General features: G+C 42.4%; 1 protein-coding gene across 2 annotated transcripts in view; it reads left to right on the forward strand.

Moving 5' to 3' along the window:
- Window positions 1-10,729, forward strand: part of PHF8 (PHD finger protein 8) — a 95,972-nt gene extending 85,243 nt beyond the window's left edge. For both annotated transcript variants that reach the window (XM_053695342.1, XM_053695343.1), the window contains exon 22: window positions 9,328-10,729. In XM_053695342.1, the coding sequence (XP_053551317.1) occupies window positions 9,328-9,419 (92 nt within the window). In that variant the 3' untranslated portion in view covers window positions 9,420-10,729. The remainder of the gene's footprint in view (window positions 1-9,327) is intronic.
- The last annotated feature ends 15,662 nt before the right edge of the window (window positions 10,730-26,391 follow it).

Here is a 26,391-nt window from a genome sequence, read left to right on the forward strand (position 1 = left end):
GACATGGTTGGAGGATCAATTTACCAAAGAGTCCCTTAATTCCTCAGAGACGGGTCACCTTTTTAGGTTTCCCGATAGATTCATTGTCCATGACTCTGTCTCTAACAGACAAACAAATAAAATTGGTTTCAGCTTGTCGGAACCTTCAGTCTCAATCACTCACTTCAGTAGCTATGTGCATGGAAGTTTTAGGTCTCATGACTGCAGCATCGGACGCGATCCTCTTTACTCGTTTTCATATGAGACCTCATACATCTTTGTATGCTGAAACAATGGTGCAGGGATTATACAAAGATATCACAATTAATATCCTTAAATCCCAATGTTCGACTCTCTCTGACTTGGTGGTTAGATCACCATTGTATAGTTCAAGGGGCCTCTTTTGTGCGTCCAACCTGGACTGTGATCACAACAGATGCAAGTTTTTCAGGTTGGGGAGCTGTCTGGGGATCTCTGACAGCACTAGGGGTTTGGAAATCTCAAGAGGCGAGGTTACCAATCAATATTTTAGAACTTTGTGCTATTTTCAGGGCTCTTCAGGTTTGGCCTCTGTTGAAGAGAGAACCGTTCATTTGTTTTCAGACAGACAATATCACAACTGTGGCATATGTCAATCATCAGGGTGGGACTCACAGTCCCCTAGCTATGAAAGAAGTATCTTGGATATTTTCTTGGGCGGAATCCATCTCTTGTCTAATTTCTGCAGTGCATATCCCAGGTCTAGACAATTGGGAAGCGGATTAGCTGAGCCGTCAGACTTTACATCCGGGGGAGTGGTCTCTTCATCCAGATGTGTTTTTTCAGATTGTTCAGATGTGGGGTCTTCCAGAAATAGATCTGATGGCTTCACATCTAAACAAGAAACTTCCCAGGTACCTGTCCAGGGATCCTTAGGCGTAGTCGGTGGATGCGTTAGCAGTTCCTTGGTTTTACCAACCTGCTTATATCTTCCCGCATCTAGTTCTTCTTCCAAGAGTGATCTCCAAGATCATTTGTGTCTCTGGTAGTACCAGCATGGCCTCACAGGTTCTGGTATGCGGATCTTGTCCGAAAGTCCAGTTGCCAACCTTGGCCACTTCCTTTAAGACCAGACCTTCTGTCTCAAGGGCCGTTTTTCCATCAGGATCTCAAATCATTAAATTTGAAGGTATGGAAATTGAACGCTTAGTGCTTGGTCATAGAGGTTTCTCTGACTCAGTGATTGATACTATGTTACAGGCTTATAAATCTGTCTCTAGGAAGATTTATTATCGAGTTTGGAAGACTTATGTTTCATGGTGTTCTTGTCATAAATTCTCCTGGCATTCTTTTAGAATTCCTAGAATTTTACAGTTTCTTCAGGATGGTTTGGATAAAGGTTTGTCTGCAAGTTCCTTGAAGGGACAAATCTCTGCTAGTTCTGTTTGATTTCACAGAAAGATTGCTAAACTTCCTGATATTCACTGTTTTGTACAGGCTTTAGTCCGTATCAAGCCTGTCATTAAATCAATCTCTCCTCCTTGGAGTCTTATTTTGGTTTAGAAGGCCTTACAGGCTCCTCCTTTTGAGCCTATGCATTCTTTGGACATTAAACTACTTTCTTGGAAAGTGTTATTCCTTTTGTCCATCTCTTCTGCTATCCATCAGGATAAGGCAGTTTTGCAGACTTTATTTAAATTTCTACCATAGGTTGTGAATTCTAACAACATTAATAGGGAAATTGTTGTTCCCTCTTTGTGTCCTAATCTTAAGAATACTTTGGAGAGATCCTTACATTCTCTGGATGTTGTAAGAGCTTTGAAATATTATGTTGAATCTACTAAAGATTTCAGGAAAACTTCTAGTCTATTTGTTGTTTCTTCTGGTTCTAGGAAAGGTCAGAAAGCGTCTGCCATTTCCTTGGCATCTTGGTTAAAACTTTTGATTCATCAGGCTTATTTGGAGTCGGGTCAGGTCCCGTCTCAGAGAATCACAGCTCATTCTACTAGATCAGTCTCCACTTCGTGGGCTTTTAAGAATGAAACTTCAGATAATCAGATTTGCAAAGCAGCAACTTGGTCTTCTTTGCATACATTTACTAAATTCTACCGTTTTGATGTATTTGCCTCTTCGGAAGCAGTTTTTGGTAGAAAAGTTCTTCAGGCAGCTGTTTCAGTTTGATTACTCTGCTTATGTGTTAAGTTTTTTCTTTTCAATTATGAGAACTTTTTTTTTTTTGGTTGTGGATTTAATTTTTTCAGTGGAAAATGTCTGTTGTTATTTTTTATCCCTCCCTCTCTAGTGACTCTTCTGTGGAGTTCAACATCTTGGGTATTACTATCCCATACATCACTAGCTCTTGCCAATTACATGAAAGAAAACATAATTTATGTAAGAACTTAACTGATAAATTAATTTCTTTCATATTGGCAAGAGTCCATGAGGCCCACCCTTTTCTTCTGTTATGTGTGATCAGTCCACGGGTCATCATTACTTCTGGGATATTATCTGCTCCCCTACAGGAAGTGCAAGAGGATTCACCCAGCAGAGTTGCTATATAGCTCCTCCCCTCTACGTCACCTCCAGTCATTCTCTTGCACCCAAAGACTAGATAGGAGGTGTGAGAGGACTATGGTGATTATACTTAGTTTTTATAACTTCAATCAAAAGTTTGTTATTTTACAATAGCACCGGAGCGTGTTATTACTTCTCTGGCAGAGTTTGAAGAAGAATCTACCAGAGTTTTTTCTTATGATTTTAACCGGAGTAGTTAAGATCATATTGCTGTTTCTCGGCCATCTGAGGGAGGTAAAAGCTTCAGATCAGGGGACAGCGGGCAGTTGAATCTGCATTGAGGTATGTAGCAGTTTTTATTTTCTGAATGGAATTGATGAGAAAATCCTGCCATACCGTTATAATGACATGTATGTATACTCTACACTTCAGTATTCTGGGGATGGTATTTCACCGGAATTACTCTGTAAAAGTACATTAAACCTTTTAATAGGTATTTAATTCATGTTAAACGTTTTTGCTGGAATGTAGAATCGTTTGCAATTCTGAGGTACTGAGTGAATAAATATTTGGGCATTATTTTTCCACTTGGCAGTTTGCTTGTTTTGATTATGACAGTTTCGTTTCTCTCTCACTGCTGTGTGTGAGGGGGAGGGGCCGTTTTTGGCGCTCTTTGCTACGCATCAAAAATTTCCAGTCAGTTACTCTTGTATTTTCTGCATGATCCGGTTCATCTCTAACAGAACTCAGGGGTCTTCAAACTTCTTTGAAGGGAGGTAGATTCTCTCAGCAGAGCTGTGAGACTTATGTAGTGACTGTGTTTTAAAACGTTGCTCTGTGATTTTTATGTTTAAAATTTAATTAGTGTTACTTTACTAATGGGAACAAACCTTTGCTAACAAGTTGTGTTGTTTTTAAAGAGTGATGCTATAACTGTTTTTCAGTTCATTATTTCAACTGTCATTTAATCGTTTAGTGCTTCTTCGAGGCACAGTACGTTTTTGTTAAATAAGATTGTAACCGAGTTGCATGTTTATTGCTAGTGTGTTAAACATGTCTGATTCAGAGGAAGATACCTGTGTCATTTGTTCCAATGCCAAGGTGGAGCCCAATAGAAATTTATGTACTAACTGTATTGATACTACTTTAAATAAAAGCCAATCTGTACAAATTGAACAAATTTCACCAAACAGCGAGGGGAGAGTTATGCCGTCTAACTCGCCTCACGTGTCAGTACCTGCGTCTCCCGCCCGGGAGGTGCGTGATATTATGGCGCCTAGTACATCTGGGCAGCCATTACAGATAACATTACAAGATATGGCTACTGTTATGACTGAAGTTTTGGCTAAGTTACCAGAACTAAGAGGCAAGCGTGATCACTCTGGGGTGAGAACAGAGTGCGCTGATAATTCTAGGGCCATGTCTGATACTGCGTCACAGCTTGCAGAGCATGAGGACGGAGAGCTTCATTCTGTAGGTGACGGTTCTGATCCAAGCAGATTGGATTCAGATATTTCAAATTTTAAATTTAAATTGGAAAACCTCCGTGTATTACTAGGGGAGGTCTTAGCGGCTCTTAACGATTGTAACACTGTTGCAATACCAGAGAAAATGTGTAGGTTGGATAAATACTTTGCGGTACCGGCGAGTACTGACGTTTTTCCTATACCTAAGAGATTAACTGAAATTGTTACTAAGGAGTGGGATAGACCCGGTGTGCCGTTCTCACCCCCTCCAATATTTAGAAAGATGTTTCCAATAGACGCCACCACACGGGACTTATGGCAAACGGTCCCTAAGGTGGAGGGAGCAGTCTCTACTTTAGCTAAGCGCACCACTATCCCGGTGGAGGATAGCTGTGCTTTTTCAGATCCTATGGATAAAAAATTAGAGGGTTACCTTAAGAAAATGTTTGTTCAACAAGGTTTTATATTGCAACCCCTTGCATGCATCGCGCCGATTACGGCTGCGGCAGCATTTTGGATTGAGTCTCTGGAAGAGAACCTTAGTTCCGCTACGCTGGACGACATTACGGACAGGCTTAGAGTCCTTAGACTAGCTAATTCATTCATTTCGGAGGCCGTAGTACATTTAACCAAACTTACGGCTAAGAATTCAGGATTCGCCATTCAGGCACGTAGGGCGCTGTGGCTAAAATCCTGGTCGGCTGATGTAACTTCTAAGTCCAAATTACTTAATATACCTTTCAAGGGGCAAACTTTATTTGGGCCCGGTTTGAAAGAAATTATCGCTGACATTACAGGAGGTAAGGGCCACGCTCTACCTCAAGACAAAGCCAAAGCTAAGGCTAGACAGTCTAATTTTCGTCCCTTTCGGAATTTCAAAGCAGGTGCAGCATCAACTTCCACTGCACCAAAACAGGAAGGAGCTGTTGCTCGTTACAGACAAGGCTGGAAACCTAACCAGTCCTGGAAGAAGGGCAAGCAGGCCAGAAAACCTGCTGCTGCCCCTAAGACAGCATGAACCGAGGGCCCCCGATCCGGGACCGGATCTAGTGGGGGGCAGACTCTCTCTCTTCGCCCAGGCTTGGGCAAGAGATGTCCAGGATCCCTGGGCGCTAGAGATCATATCTCAGGGATACCTTCTAGACTTCAAATTATCTCCCCCAAGAGGGAGATTTCATCTGTCAAGGTTGTCAACAAGCCAAATAAAGAAAGACGCGTTTCTACGCTGTGTACAAGATCTATTATTAATGGGAGTGATCCATCCGGTTCCGCGGTCGGAACAAGGACAAGGGTTTTACTCAAACCTGTTTGTGGTCCCCAAAAAAGAGGGAACTTTCAGGCCAATCTTGGATTTAAAGATCCTAAACAAATTCCTAAGAGTTCCATCGTTCAAAATGGAAACTATTCGGACAATCTTACCCATGATCCAAAAGGGTCAGTACATGACCACAGTGGATTTAAAGGATGCTTACCTTCACATACCGATTCACAAAGATCATTACCGGTATCTAAGGTTTGCCTTCTTAGACAGGCATTACCAGTTTGTAGCCCTTCCATTCGGATTGGCTACGGCTCCAAGAATCTTCACAAAGGTTCTGGGTGCCCTTCTAGCGGTTCTGAGACCGCGAGGAATTTCGGTAGCTCCGTACCTAGACGACATTCTGATACAAGCTTCAAGCTTTCAAACTGCCAAGTCTCATACAGAGTTAGTTCTGGCATTTCTAAGGTCGCATGGATGGAAAGTGAACGAAAAGAAGAGTTCTCTCTTGCCTCTCACAAGAGTTCCATTCTTGGGGACTCTTATAGATTCTGTAGAAATGAAGATTTATCTGACAGAAGACAGATTAACAAAGCTTCTAAATACATGCCGTGTCCTTCATTCCATTCAACTCCCGTCAGTAGCTCAATGCATGGAGGTGATCGGCTTAATGGTAGCAGCAATGGACATAGTACCCTTTGCACGCCTACATCTCAGACCGCTGCAATTGTGCATGCTGAGTCAGTGGAATGGGGATTACTCAGATTTGTCCCCCACTCTGAATCTGGATCAAGAGACCAGAAACTCTCTTCTATGGTGGCTTTCTCGGCCACATCTGTCCAGGGGGATGCCGTTCAGCAGGCCGGACTGGACAATTGTAACAACAGACGCCAGCCTTCTAGGTTGGGGCGCTGTCTGGAATTCTCTGAAGGCTCAGGGACAATGGAGTCAGGAGGAAAGTCTCCTGCCAATAAACATTCTGGAATTGAGAGCAGTTCTCAATGCCCTTCTAGCTTGGCCCCAGTTAAAGACTCGGGGGTTCATCAGGTTTCAGTCGGACAACATCACGACTGTAGCTTACATCAACCATCAGGGAGGGACAAGAAGCTCCCTAGCAATGATAGAAGTATCAAAGATAATTCGCTGGGCAGAGTCTCACTCTTGCCACCTATCAGCAATCCACATCCCGGGAGTGGAGAACTGGGAGGCGGATTTCTTGAGTCGCCAGACTCTTCATCCGGGGGAGTGGGAACTTCATCCGGAGGTCTTTGCCCAAATACTTCGACGTTGGGGCAAACCAGAGATAGATCTCATGGCGTCTCGCCAGAACGCCAAACTTCCTCGTTACGGATCCAGATCCAGGGATCCGGGAGCGGTTCTGATAGATGCTTTGACAGCACCTTGGAACTTCAGGATGGCTTATGTGTTTCCACCCTTCCCGCTGCTTCCTCGATTGATTGCCAAAATCAAACAGGAGAGAGCATCAGTGATTCTAATAGCGCCTGCATGGCCGCGCAGGACTTGGTATGCAGATCTAGTGGACATGTCATCCTGTCCGCCTTGGTCTCTACCTCTAAGACAGGACCTTCTGATTCAGGGTCCATTCAAACATCAAAGTCTAACTTCTCTGAAGCTGACTGCTTGGAAATTGAACGCTTGATTTTATCAAAACGTGGTTTTTCTGAGTCGGTTATTGATACCCTGATACAGGCTAGGAAGCCTGTTACCAGAAAGATTTACCATAAAATATGGCGTAAATACCTATACTGGTGTGAATCCAAAGATTACTCCTGGAGTAAGGTTAGGATTCCTAGGATATTGTCTTTTCTACAAGAAGGTTTAGAAAAGGGTTTATCGGCTAGCTCATTAAGGGGACAGATCTCAGCTCTGTCCATCTTGTTGCACAGGCGTCTGTCAGAAAATTCAGACATCCAGGCCTTTTGTCAGGCTTTAGCTAGGATCAAGCCTGTGTTTAAAACTGTTGCTCCGCCATGGAGTTTAAACTTAGTTCTTAACGTTTTACAGGGTGTTCCGTTTGAACCCCTTCATTCCATTGATATAAAATTGTTATCTTGGAAAGTTCTATTTTTAATGGCTATTTCCTCGGCTCGAAGAGTCTCTGAGTTATCAGCCCTACATTGTGATTCTCCTTATCTGATCTTTCACTCAGACAAGGTAGTTCTGCGTACTAAACCTGGGTTCTTACCTAAGGTTGTCTCTAATAGGAATATCAATCAAGAGATTGTTGTTCCATCCTTGTGTCCAAATCCTTCTTCAAAGAAGGAACGTCTTCTACACAATCTGGATGTAGTTCGTGCCCTCAAGTTCTACTTGCAGGCAACTAAAGATTTTCGCCAAACTTCTTCCCTGTTTGTCGTTTATTCTGGACAGAGGAGAGGTCAAAAAGCTTCTGCTACCTCTCTCTCCTTTTGGCTTCGTAGCATAATACGTTTAGCCTATGAGACTGCTGGACAGCAGCCTCCTGAAAGAATTACAGCTCATTCCACTAGAGCTGTGGCTTCCACTTGGGCCTTTAAGAATGAGGCCTCTGTTGAACAGATTTGCAAGGCTGCAACTTGGTCTTCGCTTCATACTTTTTCCAAATTTTACAAATTTGACACTTTTGCTTCTTCGGAGGCTATTTTTGGGAGAAAGGTTCTTCAGGCAGTGGTTCCTTCTGTATAATGAGCCTGCCTATCCCTCCCGTCATCCGTGTACTTTTGCTTTGGTATTGGTATCCCAGAAGTAATGATGACCCGTGGACTGATCACACATAACAGAAGAAAACATAATTTATGCTTACCTGATAAATTCCTTTCTTCTGTTGTGTGATCAGTCCACGGCCCGCCCTGTTTTTTACGGCAGGTACATATTTTTTAAATTATAATTCAGTCACCACTACACCCTTGGCTTCTCCTTTCTCGTTGGTCTTTGGTCGAATGACTGGAGGTGACGTAGAGGGGAGGAGCTATATAGCAACTCTGCTGGGTGAATCCTCTTGCACTTCCTGTAGGGGAGCAGATAATATCCCAGAAGTAATGATGACCCGTGGACTGATCACACAACAGAAGAAAGGAATTTATCAGGTAAGCATAAATTATGTTTTTATAGTGGTTATGATTTTTTTTGTATAAAGCACAATTATTTCCAGTTCCTTTTTTTATGCTTTTTACTCCTTTTTCTATCACCCCACTGTGAGGGGTATATTTACAGGCATTTTGAGGTTTGGCAAACTTTGCCCCTCCTGGTAGGATTGTATATCCCATACGTCACTAGCTCATGGACTCTTGCCAATATGAAAGAAATTAATTTATCAGGTAAGTTCTTACATAAATTATGTTTTTCAACAAAGTATATCAGGAGAACGAACAAATTTGCTAGTTTAAGTAAACTGGAAATTTGTTTAAAACTGCTTCTTCTCTTTGAACCATGAAGCCTTAAAGGGACACTGAACCCAATTTTTTTGTTTCGTGATTCAGATAGAGCATTAAATGTTAAGCAACTTTCCTCCTATTATCACATTTTCTTCATTCTCTTGGTATTTTTATTTGAAATGCAAGAATGTAAGTTTAGATGCCGGTCCATTTTTGGTGAACAACCTGGGTTGTTCTTGCTGATTGGTGGATAAATTAATTCACCAATAAAAAAAAGTGCTGTCCAGAGTCATGAACTAATAAAAAAGCTTAGATGCCTTCTTTTTCAAATAAAGATAGCAAAAGAACGAAGAAAAATTAATAGGAGTAAATTAGAAATTTGCTTAAAATTGCATGCTCTATCTGAATCACGAAAGAAAAAATTGGGGTTCAGTGTCCCTTTAATTTTGACTTTACTGTCCATTTAAGGTTGTGAAGTCCACATTAAAGAAAACATTCCATAGTACACTATGAGTGATAAGTATAAGGCTTGTGGGGTTGCCATATTGCTACTTTAAGGGAGGACACATAAGAAAAATGCATATGTTAGGGCCTGTTTAAAGAAATGTTTTTATGATGTTCCGTTATAAGAACCCTGATATGTGTCCTACTTTAACGTGGTAATTTGGCAACCATAAAGACTTGTAAACCTATGTTTTCATAAACCTGCTGACCATTAATACACAAGGTTACAACCAAAGCATTATGTTTCCTTTAGGAAAAAGGCCCAAGAAGGGTCTAGCCACTGCCAAGCAACGTCTGGGCAAAATACTGAAGATCCATCGGAATGGCAAACTGCTTCTGCTGTGACCTCCCGCCATACTCCTGCTCCTGGGGGGGCTTGTTTCTTGCTTCCATCTTACCTGAACAGAGATGGGAGACTTCTAGGAGGGACATGGTTGGCTCCTTTTGCTCACAGAGCTGAGCCTCCAGATGGAGTGGACGTGTATTTTTATAGCTTCAGATATAAACATTGTGTGTTACTGACACAGATATCAACCAAAATGGCGGAGTCCCACTACGGCAGCTCAGAAAAAGTCCCGAAAAAAGGATATAAAAAGAACAAATTAAGTGCTGTGTTTAAAACATGTGGAAGCGGCTGCTGGGTTTTGTGTTACGCCATTAACCTCATTGCTTTGTGCGTCTTTCATCCTTGGGCTCATTTACATTGGGGAGTGTCGTGACGTAAGACGTATGAACTTTTCTAGCCCATGAGTAGACAGTTGTTTGGATTGTCTGCCCAACCAGCTACAGTTGTTTTATGCCCATCTCTAATGTAGTGTTATCCTAATAAGCTACCTAACAGTGCAGCATTAGATCTAGGCGATACATGAGATCTAGGATGGCTTGCTTTTGTTTTTAAACATCTCCCTTGCAGTTTTATATTAGCTGTTTTCTCCAGATTACTTCTACTGTCTGTCAGCGAATGTGCTGGGAAATGTTGCCATTTTTATAAAGCGTTGAAACATGGCATTCTGGGACCGCAATAACAACTGTATTACACGAGTATAATGAATAAGAAAAAATGATATGCTTGTGCGCCAAATCTGGCAGTGGCACCAAATAACGTTAAACTAGTTACCGACAACACAGCCCTGCTTTTTTTTAATTGCTCAGCCGCTCTTTAAATGGTTACTGCCAGCAATAGGGAAGTGCTGAACATCTGCATTTCCTGCAGTTTTTAACTTATTCTATATTTTCATTTTTATCTCCCTTCATTAGCTCCTTGATGCATTGTTGAACTTTTGTAAAATAATGTGCGGTAAATGTAGCAGAGGAATGTACAGCTAGAACCTACTGCTGGGGAAGCCCTGGCCACCGAAAACACAGCTGTAGTGCTTAAAGTGAAATCCTAGAGCGAAGTACTGAATGCTTAAACAGCACTTTTGTTTGCTGTTAGGAATCTACAGATAAGTCATTTTTATCCACAAAGTTTTAATTGACAGGTGCTTTGAGAAGAATAACGTTGATTATAGACTTGCATTTTTACAGCAGCTTGTATGTGAGTTTGCTGTTTTAATGTTTTTACTAATAATAACAGGCCGTTTAGTAATAAGGTAGCTCAAAAGTGGGACTTAAATATTTTTAGACTGTATAAAGATACATGGTTCTTCAGCGAACTGCTGCATTTCCAGGTTTTATTTTACTTTTATCTTGTTTTGTAGTCATGAATCCTTATGTATATCAAAGCACTTTGTATTGTAGTTTTTCTGTATCACATTAGGCTATTTCATGACTTCTACCCCCTTAAATTATTTAGTAAGTACTTCTAACATTATACATCCATTTCCTTTCTTCCTCTCCTTCCCTCTCTCGCTCTCCTCCCCGACTGTCCTTTGTTCTCCCTCTCTTAAAAAGATACTAAACCCATTTTTTCATGATTCAGACAGAGCATGCAATTTTAAGCAACTTTCTAATTTTCTCCTATTATCCATTTTTCTTTGTTATCTTGCTATCTTTATTTGAAAAAACAGGAATGTAAGCTTGCAAACCGGCCCATTGTTGGTTCAGCACCAGGGTAGCGCTTGATGATTGGTGGCAGCTTTTAAAGATACCAAGAGAACAAAGAAAAATTAATAGGAGTAAATTAAAAAGTTACTTAAAATTGCATGCGCTATCTGAATCATGAAAGAAAAAATGTGGGTTCAGTATCCCTTTAATAAGGACTTGCTATGTCTTCATGCAAGGGGTCAGATTTGGTTAATCTCCCAAAGCTGACCTGATTTTATTTCTTTTTAAAGACACAATGAGTCTGCGGATCATCATCCTTACTTGTGGGAATTCACCTCCTGGTCAGCAGGAGGCGGCAAAGAGCACCACAGCAGAGCTATTAAATAGCTCCTCCCTTCCCTCCCACCCAGTCATTCTCTTTGTCTACGTTAGTGATAGGAAGAGGTAAAGTAAGATGTTAGTATAGATTCTTCAATCAAGAGTTTATTATTTTTAAAGTAGCCAGAGAGTGCTGCTTTGTTCTAGGGTGTAGCCGTAGTCCATATCAGTCTCTTCAGTAGAGCTTTTGGTGGCTTTAGAGCAATGGGAACTGGTTGGACATAATTCTCACTGCGCCTCCCATACTTTTCTGCTGCCCTTATCCTGATGGCCTAAGCAAGTACTAACTCAGGCCTTATCATTTTCCACAGGGCTATAGGAGGGAGAGGACCTCTTAAACCTGTTGGACTGTTCTGCTGTTGGACAGTATTAAGGTAAGTGCAGACTTTTTATTCTGGGGAACAACAAAAAAACTCAGAAGAAAGTGGGAACTTCAAATTTAACTTTATTTTATATAAGGCAAATGGAGCCTTAGCGTTTTGTACAGGCACTGGGGCAGGGAGTAAAGCTGGAAATTGGTTTGCTTCTTATCACTATCGTTCTATTTTTAAGCCGGTCGGACTGTGTAGTTAATGCCCACAAGAAGCGGGGTCAGCATTTTGCGCTCTTTATACTTTACTGCGCAGTTTATAGTAGCCCAGCATCCGGAGAAGGTTCCGGTTTAACTGTGAGGCTCATTGGCTATTAGACTTGTAGGACAGTGACGTCCTTTCTTTGCTCTAGAACTGCATGGTTTTTTACAAACAAGCAAGCGGTTGTTAGCACTCCGGAGTCTTGTCCTTCTGCACCAGGAATTGCAGCGAGACCGGTCGGCAGGTAGGCGCTTCAGCAGAGCTGCTGAGGCATAGAGGTGTCTGAGTGTGTGTTGAACGTTTTTTTTATTCAGCTAAAAAAGGGCGATATGTTTTTGGTTTAAACAGGAAAATAGTTGCATTTAAATTTTAAAGACACAGTATCCTGTTATTTTCTTTTCAAGTTTAAGAAGTACTCTGTTTCAGTTTGGCTTCCATTTTACAACTCTGTGCAGTAAAATTAAGTTTTTGTGCAAACTGTTACTTGCACTATGTGTTTAAATGGCAATGTGGAATCACCGGTTGAGAGGGCTTATAAAGAGAAAATTTTGCTCAAAATTTTTCAAAGGCGGATGCTTCTCAGAAGTCTGATGAGATGCAGAGTATGCCGCAGCTTTTGTCCCCAAGCGTCCCAATCTTTAACGCTCGCTCAAGAAGTGCCCTGTACTTCTACTCTTACTGGAGTTACTTTAAAGGACATAGCTCACTTATGTCTTCCACAGTTTGATGCGTTGTCTGCTTTTCCTATGCTTCAAGGCAAACGTAAGAGGAAAGACAACCATGTGGTCAATGAGGTTTCTGATGCTATGGTGGCAATCTCGGATGTACCCTCCCAGTGATCTGAGATGGAGGGTATAGAGGTCCTATCAGAAGGCGAAATGTCAGACTCTGAGAGTTCATTACCTTTGACTGATTCAGAGGTGGTATCTTTCAGGTTTAAACTTGAACACCTCCATCTGTTACTCAGGGAGGTTTTGGTCACTTTAGACGACTGTGATTCTATAGTAGTGGTCGCTCCTGCGAAGTTGAGTAAATTGGATAGATATTTTGAAGTTTCCTCTTACTCAGACGTTTTTCCGGTGCCAAAGCGAGCTTCGGAGATTGTTTCCAAGGAATGGGAGAGACCAGGTATTCCCTTCTGTCCGTCCCCCATTTTCAAGAAGATGTTCCCTATAGCCGACGCTGTCAAGGAAACTTGTTACCTAAGGTGGAAGGGGCTATTTCCACCTTAGCCAAGCGAACTACTATTTCCATTGAGGATAGTTTTGCTTTTAAAGATCCCATGGACAAGAAGTTGGAGGGTCCACTTAAAAAGATTTATGTTCACCAAGGTCTGCTATTGCAGCCGGCTGCGTGCATTGCTACTGTCACTAGTGCGGCAGCTTATTGGTTTGATGCTCTCTCCGAGTCTCTTAAGACTGAGACTTCTTTAGAGGAGATCCAGGATAGGATTAAAGCTCTTAAATTGGCCAATGCTTTTATTACAGATGCTTCTCTGCAAATTACTAAATTGGCAGCTAAAAGTTCAGGATTCTCTATCCTAGCCCGCAGAGCCTTATGGTTAAAACCTTGGTCTGCGGACGTATCATCCAAGTCTAAACTTCTAGCAATTCCTTACAAGGGAAAGACCTTGTTTGGGCCTGAACTAAAGGAAATTATTTCTGATATCACAGGAGGTAAGGGTCATCTCCTTCCTCAAGATAAGAGAAGTAAACAGGACGCAAAGTAATTTCTTCTGTTATGTGTGATCAGTCCACGGGTCATCATTACTTCTGGGATATTATCTGCTCCCCTACAGGAAGTGCAAGAGGATTCACCCAGCAGAGTTGCCATATAGCTCCTCCCCTCTACGTCACCCCCAGTCATTCTCTTGCACCCAAAGACTAGATAGGAGGTGTGAGAGGACTATGGTGATTATACTTAGTTTTTAGAACTTCAATCAAAAGTTTGTTATTTTACAATAGCACCGGAGCGTGTTATTACCTCTCTGGCAGAGTTTGAAGAAGAATCTACCAGAGTTTTTCTTATGATTTTAACCGGAGTAGTTAAGATCATATTGCTGTTTCTCGGCCATCTGAGGGAGGTAAAAGCTTCAGATCAGGGGACAGCGGGCAGTTGAATCTGCATTGAGGTATGTCGCAGTTGTTATTTTCTGAATGGAATTGATGAAAAAATCCTGCCATACCGTTATAATGAACATGTATGTATACTCTACACTTTAGTATTCTGGGGATGGTATTTCACCGGAATTACTCTGTAAAAGTACATTAAACCTTTTATTAGGTATTTTTCATGTTAAACGTTTTTGCTGGAATGTAGAATCGTTTGCATTAATGAGGTACTGAGTGAATAAGTATTTGGGCATTATTTTCCACTTGGCAGTTTGCTTGTGTTAATTATGACAGTTTCGTTTCTCTCTCACTGCTGTGTGTGAGAGGGAGGGGCCGTTTTTGGCGCTCTTTGCTACGCATCAAAAATTTCCAGTCAGTTTTTCTGCATGATCCGGTTCATCTCTAACAGAACTCAGGGGTCTTCAAACTTCTTCTCAGCAGAGCTGTGAGACTTATATAGTGACTGTGATTTAAAACGTTGTTTAAAATTTAATTAGTGTTATTTTACTAATGGGAACAAACCTTTGCTAAAAAGTTGTGTTGTTTGTTAAGAGTGATGCTATAACTGTTTTTCAGTTCATTATTTCAACTGTCATTTAATCGTTTAGTGCTTCTTGAGGCACAGTACGTTTTTATTAAATAAAATTGTAACCGAGTTGCATGTTTATTGCTAGTGTGTTAAACATGTCTGATTCAGAGGAAGATACCTGTGTCATTTGTTCCAATGCCAAGGTGGAGCCCAATAGAAATTTATGTACTAACTGTATTGATGCTACCTTAAATAAAAGCCAATCTGTACAAATTGAACAAATTTCACCAAACAGCGAGGGGAGAGTTATGCCGACTAACTCGCCTCACGTGTCAGTACCTGCATCTCCCGCCCGGGAGGTGCGTGATATTATGGCGCCTAGTACATCTGGGCAGCCATTACAGATAACATTACAAGATATGGCTACTGTTATGACTGAAGTTTTGGCTAAATTACCAGAACTAAGAGGCAAGCGTGATCACTCTGGGGTGAGAACAGAGTGCGCTGATAATTCTAGGGCCATGTCTGATGCTGCGTCACAGCTTGCAGAGCATGAGGACGGAGAGCTTCATTCTGTAGGTGACGGTTCTGATCCAAACAGATTGGATTCAGATATTTCAAATTTTAAATTTAAATTGGAAAACCTCCGTGTATTACTAGGGGAGGTCTTAGCAGCTCTCAACGATTGTAACGCTGTTGCAATACCAGAGAAAATGTGTAGGTTGGATAAATACTTTGCGGTACCGGCGAGTACTGACGTTTTTCCTATACCTAAGAGATTAACTGAAATTGTTACTAAGGAGTGGGATAGACCCGGTGTGCCGTTCTCACCCCCTCCAATATTTAGAAAGATGTTTCCAATAGACGCCACCACACGGGACTTATGGCAAACGGTCCCTAAGGTGGAGGGAGCAGTTTCTACTTTAGCTAAGCGTACCACTATCCCGGTGGAGGATAGCTGTGCTTTTTCAGATCCTATGGATAAAAAATTAGAGGGTTACCTTAAGAAAAGGTTTATTCAACAAGGTTTTCTATTACAACCCCTTGCATGCATCGCGCCGATCACGGCTGCGGCAGCATTTTGGATTGAGTCTCTGGAAGAGAACCTTAGTTCAGCTACGCTGGACGACATTACGGACAGGCTTAGAGTCCTTAAACTAGCTAATTCATTCATTTCGGAGGCCGTAGTACATTTAACCAAACTTACGGCTAAGAATTCAGGATTCGCCATTCAGGCACGCAGGGCGCTGTGGCTAAAATCCTGGTCGGCTGATGTAACTTCGAAGTCCAAATTACTTAGTATACCTTTCAAGGGGCAAACTTTATTTGGGCCCGGTTTGAAAGAAATTATTGCTGACATTACAGGAGGTAAGGGCCACGCTCTACCTCAAGACAAAGCCAAAGCTAAGGCTAGACAGTCTAATTTTCGTCCCTTTCGGAATTTCAAAGCAGGAGCAGCGCCAACTTCCACTGCACCAAAACAGGGAGGAGCTGTTGCTCGTTACAGACAAGGCTGGAAGCCTAACCAGTCCTGGAACAAGGGCAAGCAGGCCAGTAAACCTGCTGCTGTCCCAAAGACAGCATGAACCGAGGGCCCCCGATCCGGGACCGGATCTAGTGGGGGGCAGACTCTCTCTCTTCGCCCAGGCTTGGGCAAGAGATGTCCAGGATCCCTGGGCGCTAGAGATCATATCTCAGGGATACCTTCTAGACTTCAAATTCTCTCCCCCAAGAGGGAGATTTCATCTGTCAAGGTTGTCAACAAACCAAATAAAGAAAGACGCGTTTCTACGCTGTGTACAAGATCTATTATTAATGGGAGTGATCCATCCGGTTCCGCGGTCGGAACAAGGACAAGGGTTTTACTCAAACCTGTTTGTGGTTCCCAAAAAAGAGGGAACTTTCAGGCCAATCTTGGATTTAAAGATCCTAAACAAATTCCTAAGAGTTCCATCGTTCAAAATGGAAACTATTCGGACAATCTTACCCATGATCCAAGAGGGTCAGTACATGACCACAGTGGATTTAAAGGATGCTTACCTTCACATACCGATTCACAAAGATCATTACCGGTATCTAAGGTTTGCCTTCTTAAACAGGCATTACCAGTTTGTAGCCCTTCCATTCGGATTGGCTACGGCTCCAAGAATCTTTACAAAGGTTCTGGGTGCCCTTCTGGCGGTACTAAGACCGCGAGGAATTTCGGTAGCTCCGTACCTAGACGACATTCTGATACAAGCTTCAAGCTTTCAAACTGCCAAGTCTCATACAGAGTTAGTTCTGGCATTTCTAAGGTCGCACGGATGGAAAGTGAACGAAAAGAAGAGTTCTCTCTTTCCTCTCACAAGAGTTCCATTCTTGGGGACTCTTATAGATTCTGTAGAAATGAAGATTTATCTGACAGAAGACAGATTAACAAAGCTTCTAAATGCATGCCGTGTCCTTCATTCCATTCAACTCCCGTCAGTAGCTCAATGCATGGAGGTGATCGGCTTAATGGTAGCAGCAATGGACATTGTTCCCTTTGCACGCCTACATCTCAGACCGCTGCAATTGTGCATGCTGAGTCAGTGGAATGGGGATTACTCAGATTTGTCCCCCACTCTGAATCTGGATCAAGAGACCAGAAACTCTCTTCTATGGTGGCTTTCTCGGCCACATCTGTCCAGGGGGATGCCGTTCAGCAGGCCGGACTGGACAATTGTAACAGACGCCAGCCTTCTAGGTTGGGGCGCTGTCTGGAATTCTCTGAAGGCTCAGGGACAATGGAGTCAGGAGGAAAGTCTCCTGCCAATAAACATTCTGGAATTGAGAGCAGTTCTCAATGCCCTTCTAGCTTGGCCCCAGTTAAAGACTCGGGGGTTCATCAGGTTTCAGTCGGACAACATCACGACTGTAGCTTACATCAACCATCAAGGAGGGACAAGAAGCTCCCTAGCAATGATAGAAGTATCAAAGATAATTCGCTGGGCAGAGTCTCACTCTTGCCATCTGTCAGCAATCCACATCCCGGGAGTGGAGAACTGGGAGGCGGATTTCTTGAGTCGCCAGACTCTTCATCCGGGGGAGTGGGAACTTCATCCGGAGGTCTTTGCCCAAATACTTCAACGTTGGGGCAAACCAGAGATAGATCTCATGGCGTCTCGCCAGAACGCCAAACTTCCTCGCTACGGATCCAGATCCAGGGATCCGGGAGCGGTTCTGATAGATGCTTTGACAGCACCTTGGAACTTCAGGATGGCTTATGTGTTTCCACCCTTCCCACTGCTTCCTCGATTGATTGCCAAAATCAAACAGGAGAAAGCATCAGTGATTCTAATAGCGCCTGCATGGCCGCGCAGGACTTGGTATGCAGATCTAGTGGACATGTCATCCTGTCCGCCTTGGTCTCTACCTCTAAGACAGGACCTTCTGATTCAGGGTCCATTCAAACATCAAAGTCTAACTTCTCTGAAGCTGACTGCTTGGAAATTGAACGCTTGTTTTTATCAAGACGTGGTTTTTCTGAGTCGGTTATTGATACCCTGATACAGGCTAGGAAGCCTGTTACCAGAAAGATTTACCATAAAATATGGCGTAAATACCTATACTGGTGTGAATCCAAAGATTACTCCTGGAGTAAGGTTAGGATTCCTAGGATATTGTCTTTTCTACAAGAAGGTTTAGAAAAGGGTTTATCGGCTAGCTCATTAAAGGGACAGATTTCAGCTCTGTCCATCTTGTTTCACAGGCGTCTGTCAGAAAATTCAGACATCCAAGCCTTTTGTCAGGCTTTAACTAGGATCAAGCCTGTGTTTAAAACTGTTGCTCCGCCATGGAGTTTAAACTTAGTTCTTAACGTTTTACAGGGTGTTCCGTTTGAACCCCTTCATTCCATTGATATAAAATTGTTATCTTGGAAAGTTCTATTTTTAATGGCTATTTCCTCGGCTCGAAGAATCTCTGAGTTATCAGCCCTACATTGTGATTCTCCTTATCTGATCTTTCACTCAGACAAGGTAGTTCTGCGTACTAAACCTGGGTTCTTACCTAAGGTAGTCACTAACAGGAATATCAATCAAGAGATTGTTGTTCCATCCTTGTGTCCAAATCCTTCTTCAAAGAAGGAACGTCTTCTACACAATCTGGATGTAGTTCGTGCCCTCAAGTTCTACTTGCAGGCAACTAAAGATTTTCGCCAAACTTCTTCCCTGTTTGTCGTTTATTCTGGACAGAGGAGAGGTCAAAAAGCTTCTGCTACCTCTCTCTCTTTTTGGCTTCGTAGCATAATACGTTTAGCCTACGAGACTGCTGGACAGCAGCCTCCTGAAAGAATTACAGCTCATTCCACTAGAGCTGTGGCTTCCACTTGGGCCTTTAAGAATGAGGCCTCTGTTGAACAGATTTGCAAGGCTGCAACTTGGTCTTCGCTTCATACTTTTTCCAAATTTTACAAATTTGACACTTTTGCTTCTTCGGAGGCTATTTTTGGGAGAAAGGTTCTTCAGGCAGTGGTTCCTTCTGTATAATGAGCCTGCCTATCCCTCCCGTCATCCGTGTACTTTTGCTTTGGTATTGGTATCCCAGAAGTAATGATGACCCGTGGACTGATCACACATAACAGAAGAAAACATAATTTATGCTTACCTGATAAATTCCTTTCTTCTGTTGTGTGATCAGTCCACGGCCCGCCCTGTTTTTTAAGGCAGGTGCATATTTTTTAAATTATAATTCAGTCACCACTACACCCTTGGTTTCTCCTTTCTCGTTGGTCTTTGGTCGAATGACTGGAGGTGACGTAGAGGGGAGGAGCTATATGGCAACTCTGCTGGGTGAATCCTCTTGCACTTCCTGTAGGGGAGCAGATAATATCCCAGAAGTAATGATGACCCGTGGACTGATCACACAACAGAAGAAAGGAATTTATCAGGTAAGCATAAATTATGTTTTTCGTTCCTTTTGAAATTTCAAGGGCAATTCCCTCTCTTCCTCCTCTAAACAGGAAGGAAACTATTCGCAATCTAAGCCCACTTGGAAACCCAACCAGTCTTTGAACAAGGGTAAGCAATACAAGAAGCCTGCTGCTGAATCCAAGTCAGCATGAAGGGCTTTCCCCCGATCCGGGACCGGATCTGGTAGGGGGCAGACTTTCTTTCTTCGTTCGGGCTTAGTAGCGGGACGTTCAGGATCCCTGGGCTATAGAAATAGTGTCTCAGGGATACAAACTGGAGTTCAAAAATGTTCCTCCCCGAGCAAGATTTCTTCTTTCAAGATTATCTGCAGACCAGATAAAGAGAGGCGTTCTTACATTGTGTAAGAGACCTCTACTCTCTGGGAGTGATTTTTCCCGTTCCTGTACAGGAACATGGGCAGGGTTTTTATTCAAATCTGTTTGTAGTTCCCAAAAAGGAGGGAACTTTCAGGCCCATCCTAGACCTCAAGGGTCTTAACAAGTTTCTCAGAGTTCTGTCAGTCAAGATGGAAACTATTCGTACCATTCTTCCATTGATCCAGGAGGGTTAATTTATGACAACAGTCGATCTAAAGGATGCATATCTACATGTTCCTATCCACAGAGATCATCACAAGTTCCTAAGGTTTGCCTTTCTGGACAAACATTTTCATTTTGTGGCTCTTCCTTTCGGGCTGGCCACGGCACCCAGCATTTTCACAAAGGTTCTGGGGTCTTTGCTGGCGGTTCTAAGACCGCGGGGCATTGCGGTGGGGCTTTATCTGGATGATATTCTAATCCAGGCGCCATCTTGTCAACAAGCAAGGTCTCATACCGACATTGTACTATCCTTCTTGAGAACTCACTGGTGGAAGGTAAATCTGGAAAAGAGTTCCTTAATCCCGTAGACAAGGGTGACTTTCTTGGGAACTCAAATCGTTTCTATATCTGAGGATTTTTCTGACAGGAGTCAGGAAATCAAAGATTCTAAATACCTCGGCCGTCAGTGGCCCAGTGTATGGAAGTAATCGGACTGATTGTGGCGGCAATGGACATCATTCCGTTTGCTCAGTTTCACCTCAGACCTCTGCAGTTAAACATGCTCAGGCAGTGGAATGGAGATTATGCAGACTTGTTTCCTCTATTAACCCTGGAACAGGAGACAAGGGACTCGCTTCAATGTTGGTTGTCTCTGGATCATCTATCCCAGGGAACATGCTTTCGCAGACCGTCCTGGGTGATTGTGACAACAGATGCCAGCCTTCTAGGGTGGGGAGCTGTCTGGGGTTCCCTAAAGGCTCAGGGAGTGTGGACTCAGGCAGAGTCTGTTCTTCCTATAAACATCCTGGAACTGAGAGCGATCTTCAATGCTCTTCTGGCCTGGCCTCAGTTGGCTTCGGCCCAGTTCATCAGATTCCAGACGGACAACATAACGTTAGTGGCTTACATCAATCATCAAGGAGGAACGAGGAGTTCCTTAGCGATGACCGAGGTAGCCAAGATAATCCTGTGGGCGGAGGCCCATTCTTGCTATCTGTCAGCGATCCACATCCCAGGGGTGGACAACTGGGAGGCGGACTTTCTGAGCAGGCAGACCTTTCATCCGGGAGAGTGGGAACTCCATCCGGAAGGATTCTCCAACCTGATTCTCAAATGGGGTCGGCCTGAATTAGATCTCATGGCATCTCGTTAGAATGCCAAGCTCCCGAGATACGGGTCAAGGTCCAGGGATCCCCAGGCGGAACTGATAGATGCTCTAGCAGTTCCTTGGTCCTTCAGCCTAGCATATTCCCCCCCCCCCCGTTTGCTCTTCTTCCTTGGGTCATTGCTCGAATTAAACAGGAGAAGTCATCAGTGATCCTCATTGCTCCTGCGTGGCCTCGCAGGATTTGGTATGCTGATCTGCTGGACATGTCATCCCTGCCACCTTGGAGACTGCCATTGAGGAAGGACCTTCTCATTCAAGGACCCTTGCTTCATCCAAATCTAATTTCTCTGAAGCTGACTGCTTGGAGATTAAACACTTAATCCTATCCAAGCGGGGTTTTTCTGATTCGGTCATAGAGACCTTGATTCAGGCGCGTAAGCCCGTAACTAGAAAGATTTACCATAAGATATGGCGTAAATATCTTTATTGGTGTGAATCCAAGGGCTACTCATGGAGTAGAGTTAGGATTCTCAGAATTTTGTCTTTTCTTCAAGAAGGATTGGAGAAGGGTTTATCGGCAAGTTCCCTAAAGGGTCAGATCTCTGCCTTATCTATTTTGTTACACAAACGTCTGGCAGATGTCCCAGGTGTTCAATACTTTTGTCAGGCTTTGGTTAGGATCAGGCCTGTGTTCAAACCAGTTACTCCTCCATGGAGTCTGAATTTAGTTCTTAAAGTTCTTCAAAGGGCTCCGTTTGAGCCTGTGCATTCCTTAGATATTAAGTTATCTTGGAAAGTTTTATTTCTTATTGCTATTTCTTCAGCTCGAAGAGTGTCTGAGCTTTCGGCGTTGCAATACAATTCGCCTTACCTTATTTTCCATTCGGATAAGGTAGTTTTACGTACTAAACTAGGGTTCCTTCCTAAGGTTGTTTTAGATAGGAACATTAATCAGGAGATTGTTGTTCCTTCCTTGTGTCCTAATCCTCCTCCTCAGAAGGAACGTCTTCTGCACAATTTGGACGTTGTTCGTGCTTTAAAGTTTTACTTACAAGCAACTAAAGACTTTCGTCAGTCTTCTACTCTGTAATTTTCTCTGGAAAACGTAAGGGTCAGAAAGCTACGGTTACCTCTTTCTTTTTGGTTGCAGAGTATCATCCGCTTTGCATATGAGACTGCTGGACAGCAGCCTCCTGAAAGAGTTACGGCTCATTCCACTAGGGCTGTTGCTTCCTCATGGGCATTCAAAAATGAAGGTTCTGTAGAACAGATTTGCAAGGCTGCAACTTGGTCTTCTCTTCACACTTTTTCTAAATTTTATAAATTTGATACTTTTGCCTCGGCTGAGGCTGCTTTTGGGAGAAAGGTTTTTCAAGCAGTGGTGCCTTCCGTTTAGGTTCCCCGTCTTGTCCCTCCCTTATCATCCGTGTACTCTAGCTTTGGTATTGTTTCCCACAAGTAAGGATGATGATCCGTGGACTCATTGTGTCTTTAAAAAGAAAAGAAAATTTATGCTTACCTGATAAATTTGTTTCTTTTTAGACACAGTGAGTCCACGGCCCGCCCTGTTATTTTAAGACAGGTTGTTAATTTTTGTAAACTTCCTAACTTCGGTCGAATGACTGGAGTGCGAGGGAAGGGAGGAGCTATTTAACAGCTCTGCTGTGGTGCTCTTTGCCTCCTCCTGCTGACCAGGACGTGAATTCTCACAAGTAAGGATGATGATCCGTGGACTCATCATGTCTAAAAAGAAACAAATTTATCAGGTAAGCATAAATTTTCCTTTTCATCTTCACAGCAAATAAATGTACAAGTTTCAGAATACTGGAGCTCTGAGTACAAACTCACAAGTTTTAAGTAGATGGTTTTATTCTACTAGGGCACCTGCAAGTATTGTTATGATGTACTGCTGCTTTAAGACTGCTCAGCCAGCTGCCAATTCTCACAATAAGGGAAAGTTACTTTTGTACTTTTAACTCAATTCTCCTGTTACCCCATTGATTCCATTCCTGTTTTTTTTTTTTTTTTTAAACCCTCTCAGGAAGACTTCGCCCATAGGATCAGAAGAAAATGTTTTAAAAAAAACTTGACACCAGCCTAGATAAGGTTTTGTTGATTTGTGTATTTTTTTTTTTTACCAAAACAGACAAAAAAATTAAGAAAACAAAAATGAATTAGCAGATGTGTGGATTTATTTATCTGTGTTTGCACATTTGCAGGATGTAACATGGCAGCTGGTTCCGCTGCTTCCCCTCATACAGTTTTCTGTTTACTAATGTAATTTATATTTTTTTAGATTGTCTTGTTTTCTCCTACTAATTATAAAGAAATATAGCTGTCTTCACCTGCCTTTAAGTATGTTCGCTCTTATTACATTCAGCTTTTGCTGACGGGCAATACGGCATATTGGGTCAATCTCTATATATATATATATATATATATATATATATATATATATATATATATATATATATATATATATATATATATATATATATATACACACATAGACACACACACACACAATGGATGTATGATTATCAAAACGGATTTTGCAAGATTATACAAAACGTTTGACCTAATTAGGCCAGAGGCTACACGTTCGATATTCCTAGCCCCCAAGGCAGAACATGCTGTAATCTACAATGTTGGTGCATAAAATGCAGCATATCTAAAGACTGAACGGGACTCGTGAAAGAGGAGTTAGTGCTTTCATTTTGAAGATCTGCTCCACATCATGCCGGTCTCTTCAAAAATCGTTGTACTCTGGCTGCACTCTTTTCTTTAAAGGGCCATTATGCTCGCAAATTATCTTAATGTCATCCAAATCATTGTCAATGGCTTTCTAAACATATCACAATTCCATAAAAGTAATATGCTTATGACCATAATTTTTTTAAATAATTGTAGCATTAATTTCCTCTGTACTTTTAAATGCCATAATCGGATGCCCTTATAGAAGGACAGAGTGAAAAAGCTATTACAACATGCCCTATCTCGAATCATTAGCAATATGCAAATTGCCATAACATGCCCTCACTTATCAAACGCAAGTTGAGTATGACCACGTGTGCTGGTTCACGGAAGCACGGTCGCTGGATCCCCTTGAGCATGTGCTATGAAATTTTAATTTATTTTACAAATATTCTATAAAGCTGTTATTTACTGCAAAGCACATTGCCCATCTCTTGCAAGAGACCTCACATCTGACTGGTCGCTTGGTCATTATGTAGTCCCCCCCCCAGTTTCCTCCTTATTTGTACGTGGTACTCTGTAAACCTGCACATACATTCACTGTCTCTATCTATAGGATGTTTCGCTGGTATGTGGGACTGTGCTGAATGCTCACTCTGACTGGCCTGTGTGAGCCTTATATGGGAGAGCTGGACCAAACGCTGACCACACTGCAAGGCATTTATCCTGGAATAGCTGTAGGCATAGTACACATTTGCACAAGGCGATAACGTTTATGCTTACCTGATGAAATTCTTTCCAGATATGGAGACGACATCTTTCAATTACTAGTGGGAATATCACTCCTGGCCAGCAGGAGGAGGCAAAGCGCACCACAGCAAAGCTGTTACGTGTCACTCCCCTACCCATAATCCCCAGTCATTCGACCAAAGGGAAATGGATTAAAACAAAGGTGTAGAGGTGCCTGAGGTTTAGTAAAAAAATAACTGTCTTAATAAAGGGTGGGGTTGTGTACTCTCCATATCCGGAAAGAAATTTATCAGGTAAGCATAAATTTTGTTTTCTTTCCTAAGATATGGAGAGTCCACGGCGTTATTCAATTACTAGTGGGAACCAATACCCAAGCTAGAGGACACATAATGAACAGGGAGGGAGAACAAAACAGGCAGACCTACACAGAAGGCACCACCACTTGAAGAACCTTTCTCCCTAAAGAAAAAGTATGCAGAGAGGACCAAGTTGCAGCCTTGCAAATCTGTTCCACAGAAGCTTCATTTTTGAAAGCCCAAGAAGAGAAGACAGCCCTAGTGGATTGAGGCAAAACGAATCATGCTTCTCAACCAGCGGGAAAGAAAAGTAGAAGTAGCCTTCTGACCCTTAAGCTTTCCTAAGAAACAAACAGGGCAGAAGACTGGCGAAAATCCTTAGTCGCCTGTAGGTAGAATTTTAGAGCACCCACAACATCAAAGTTGTGCAACAACCGTTCTTTATGAGGAGGATTGGGACAGAGAGAAGGAACAACAATTTCCTGATTAATATTTCTATCCAAAAAACACTTTTAGGAAGAAACCCCAATTTAGTATGAAGTATAAGGCGAATCACACTGCAAAGCCGAGAGTTCCGAAACTCTCTGAGCAGAAGAGATAGCAATAAGAAACAAAACCTTCCAAGATAGCAACTTAATATGTATGGAATGCAGTGGCCTGCTTCAAAACTTTAAGAACAAGATTAAGGCTCCAAGGAGGAGCAACAAGTTTAAACACAGGCCTGATTCTGACCAGGGCCTGATGAAAAGATTGAACATCTGGCACATCCACCAGACGCTTGTGTAACAAAATAGATAAGGCAGAAGTCGGATCTATTAGAGAACTGACTGATAACCCTTTCTGCAGACCTTCCTGGAGAAAAAGACAAAATTCTAGGAATCCTGACCCTACTTCAAGAGTAGCCCTTAGATTCACACCAATAAAGGTATTTTCTCTTGTTAAGTGTATCCAGTCCACGGATCATCCATTACTTATGGGATATTAACTCCTCCCCAACAGGAAGTGCCAGAGGATTCACCCAGCAGAGCTGCTATATAGCTCCTCCCCTAACTGCCATTACCAGTCATTCTCTTGCACCCAACGAATAGATAGGATGTGTGAGAGGACTGTGGTGATTATACTTAGTTTCATACCTTCAATCAAAAGTTTGTTATTTTATAATAGCACCGGAGTGTGTTATTCCTTCTCTGGTAGAATTTGAAGAAGAATCTACCTGAGTTTTTCTATGATTTTAGCCGGAGTAGTTAAGATCATATTGCTGTTTCTCGGCCATCTGAGGAGAGGTAAACTTCAGATCAGGGGACAGCGGGCAGATTAATCTGCAAAGAGGTATGTAGCAGCTTATTATTTTCTGACAATGGAATTGATGAGAAAATTCTGCCATACCGATATAATGTAAACTCAGCCTTAAATGCAGTAGCAG

The sequence above is a fragment of the Bombina bombina genome, chromosome 12, assembly GCF_027579735.1.
Source record: "Bombina bombina isolate aBomBom1 chromosome 12, aBomBom1.pri, whole genome shotgun sequence".
Lineage (NCBI taxonomy): Eukaryota > Metazoa > Chordata > Amphibia > Anura > Bombinatoridae > Bombina > Bombina bombina.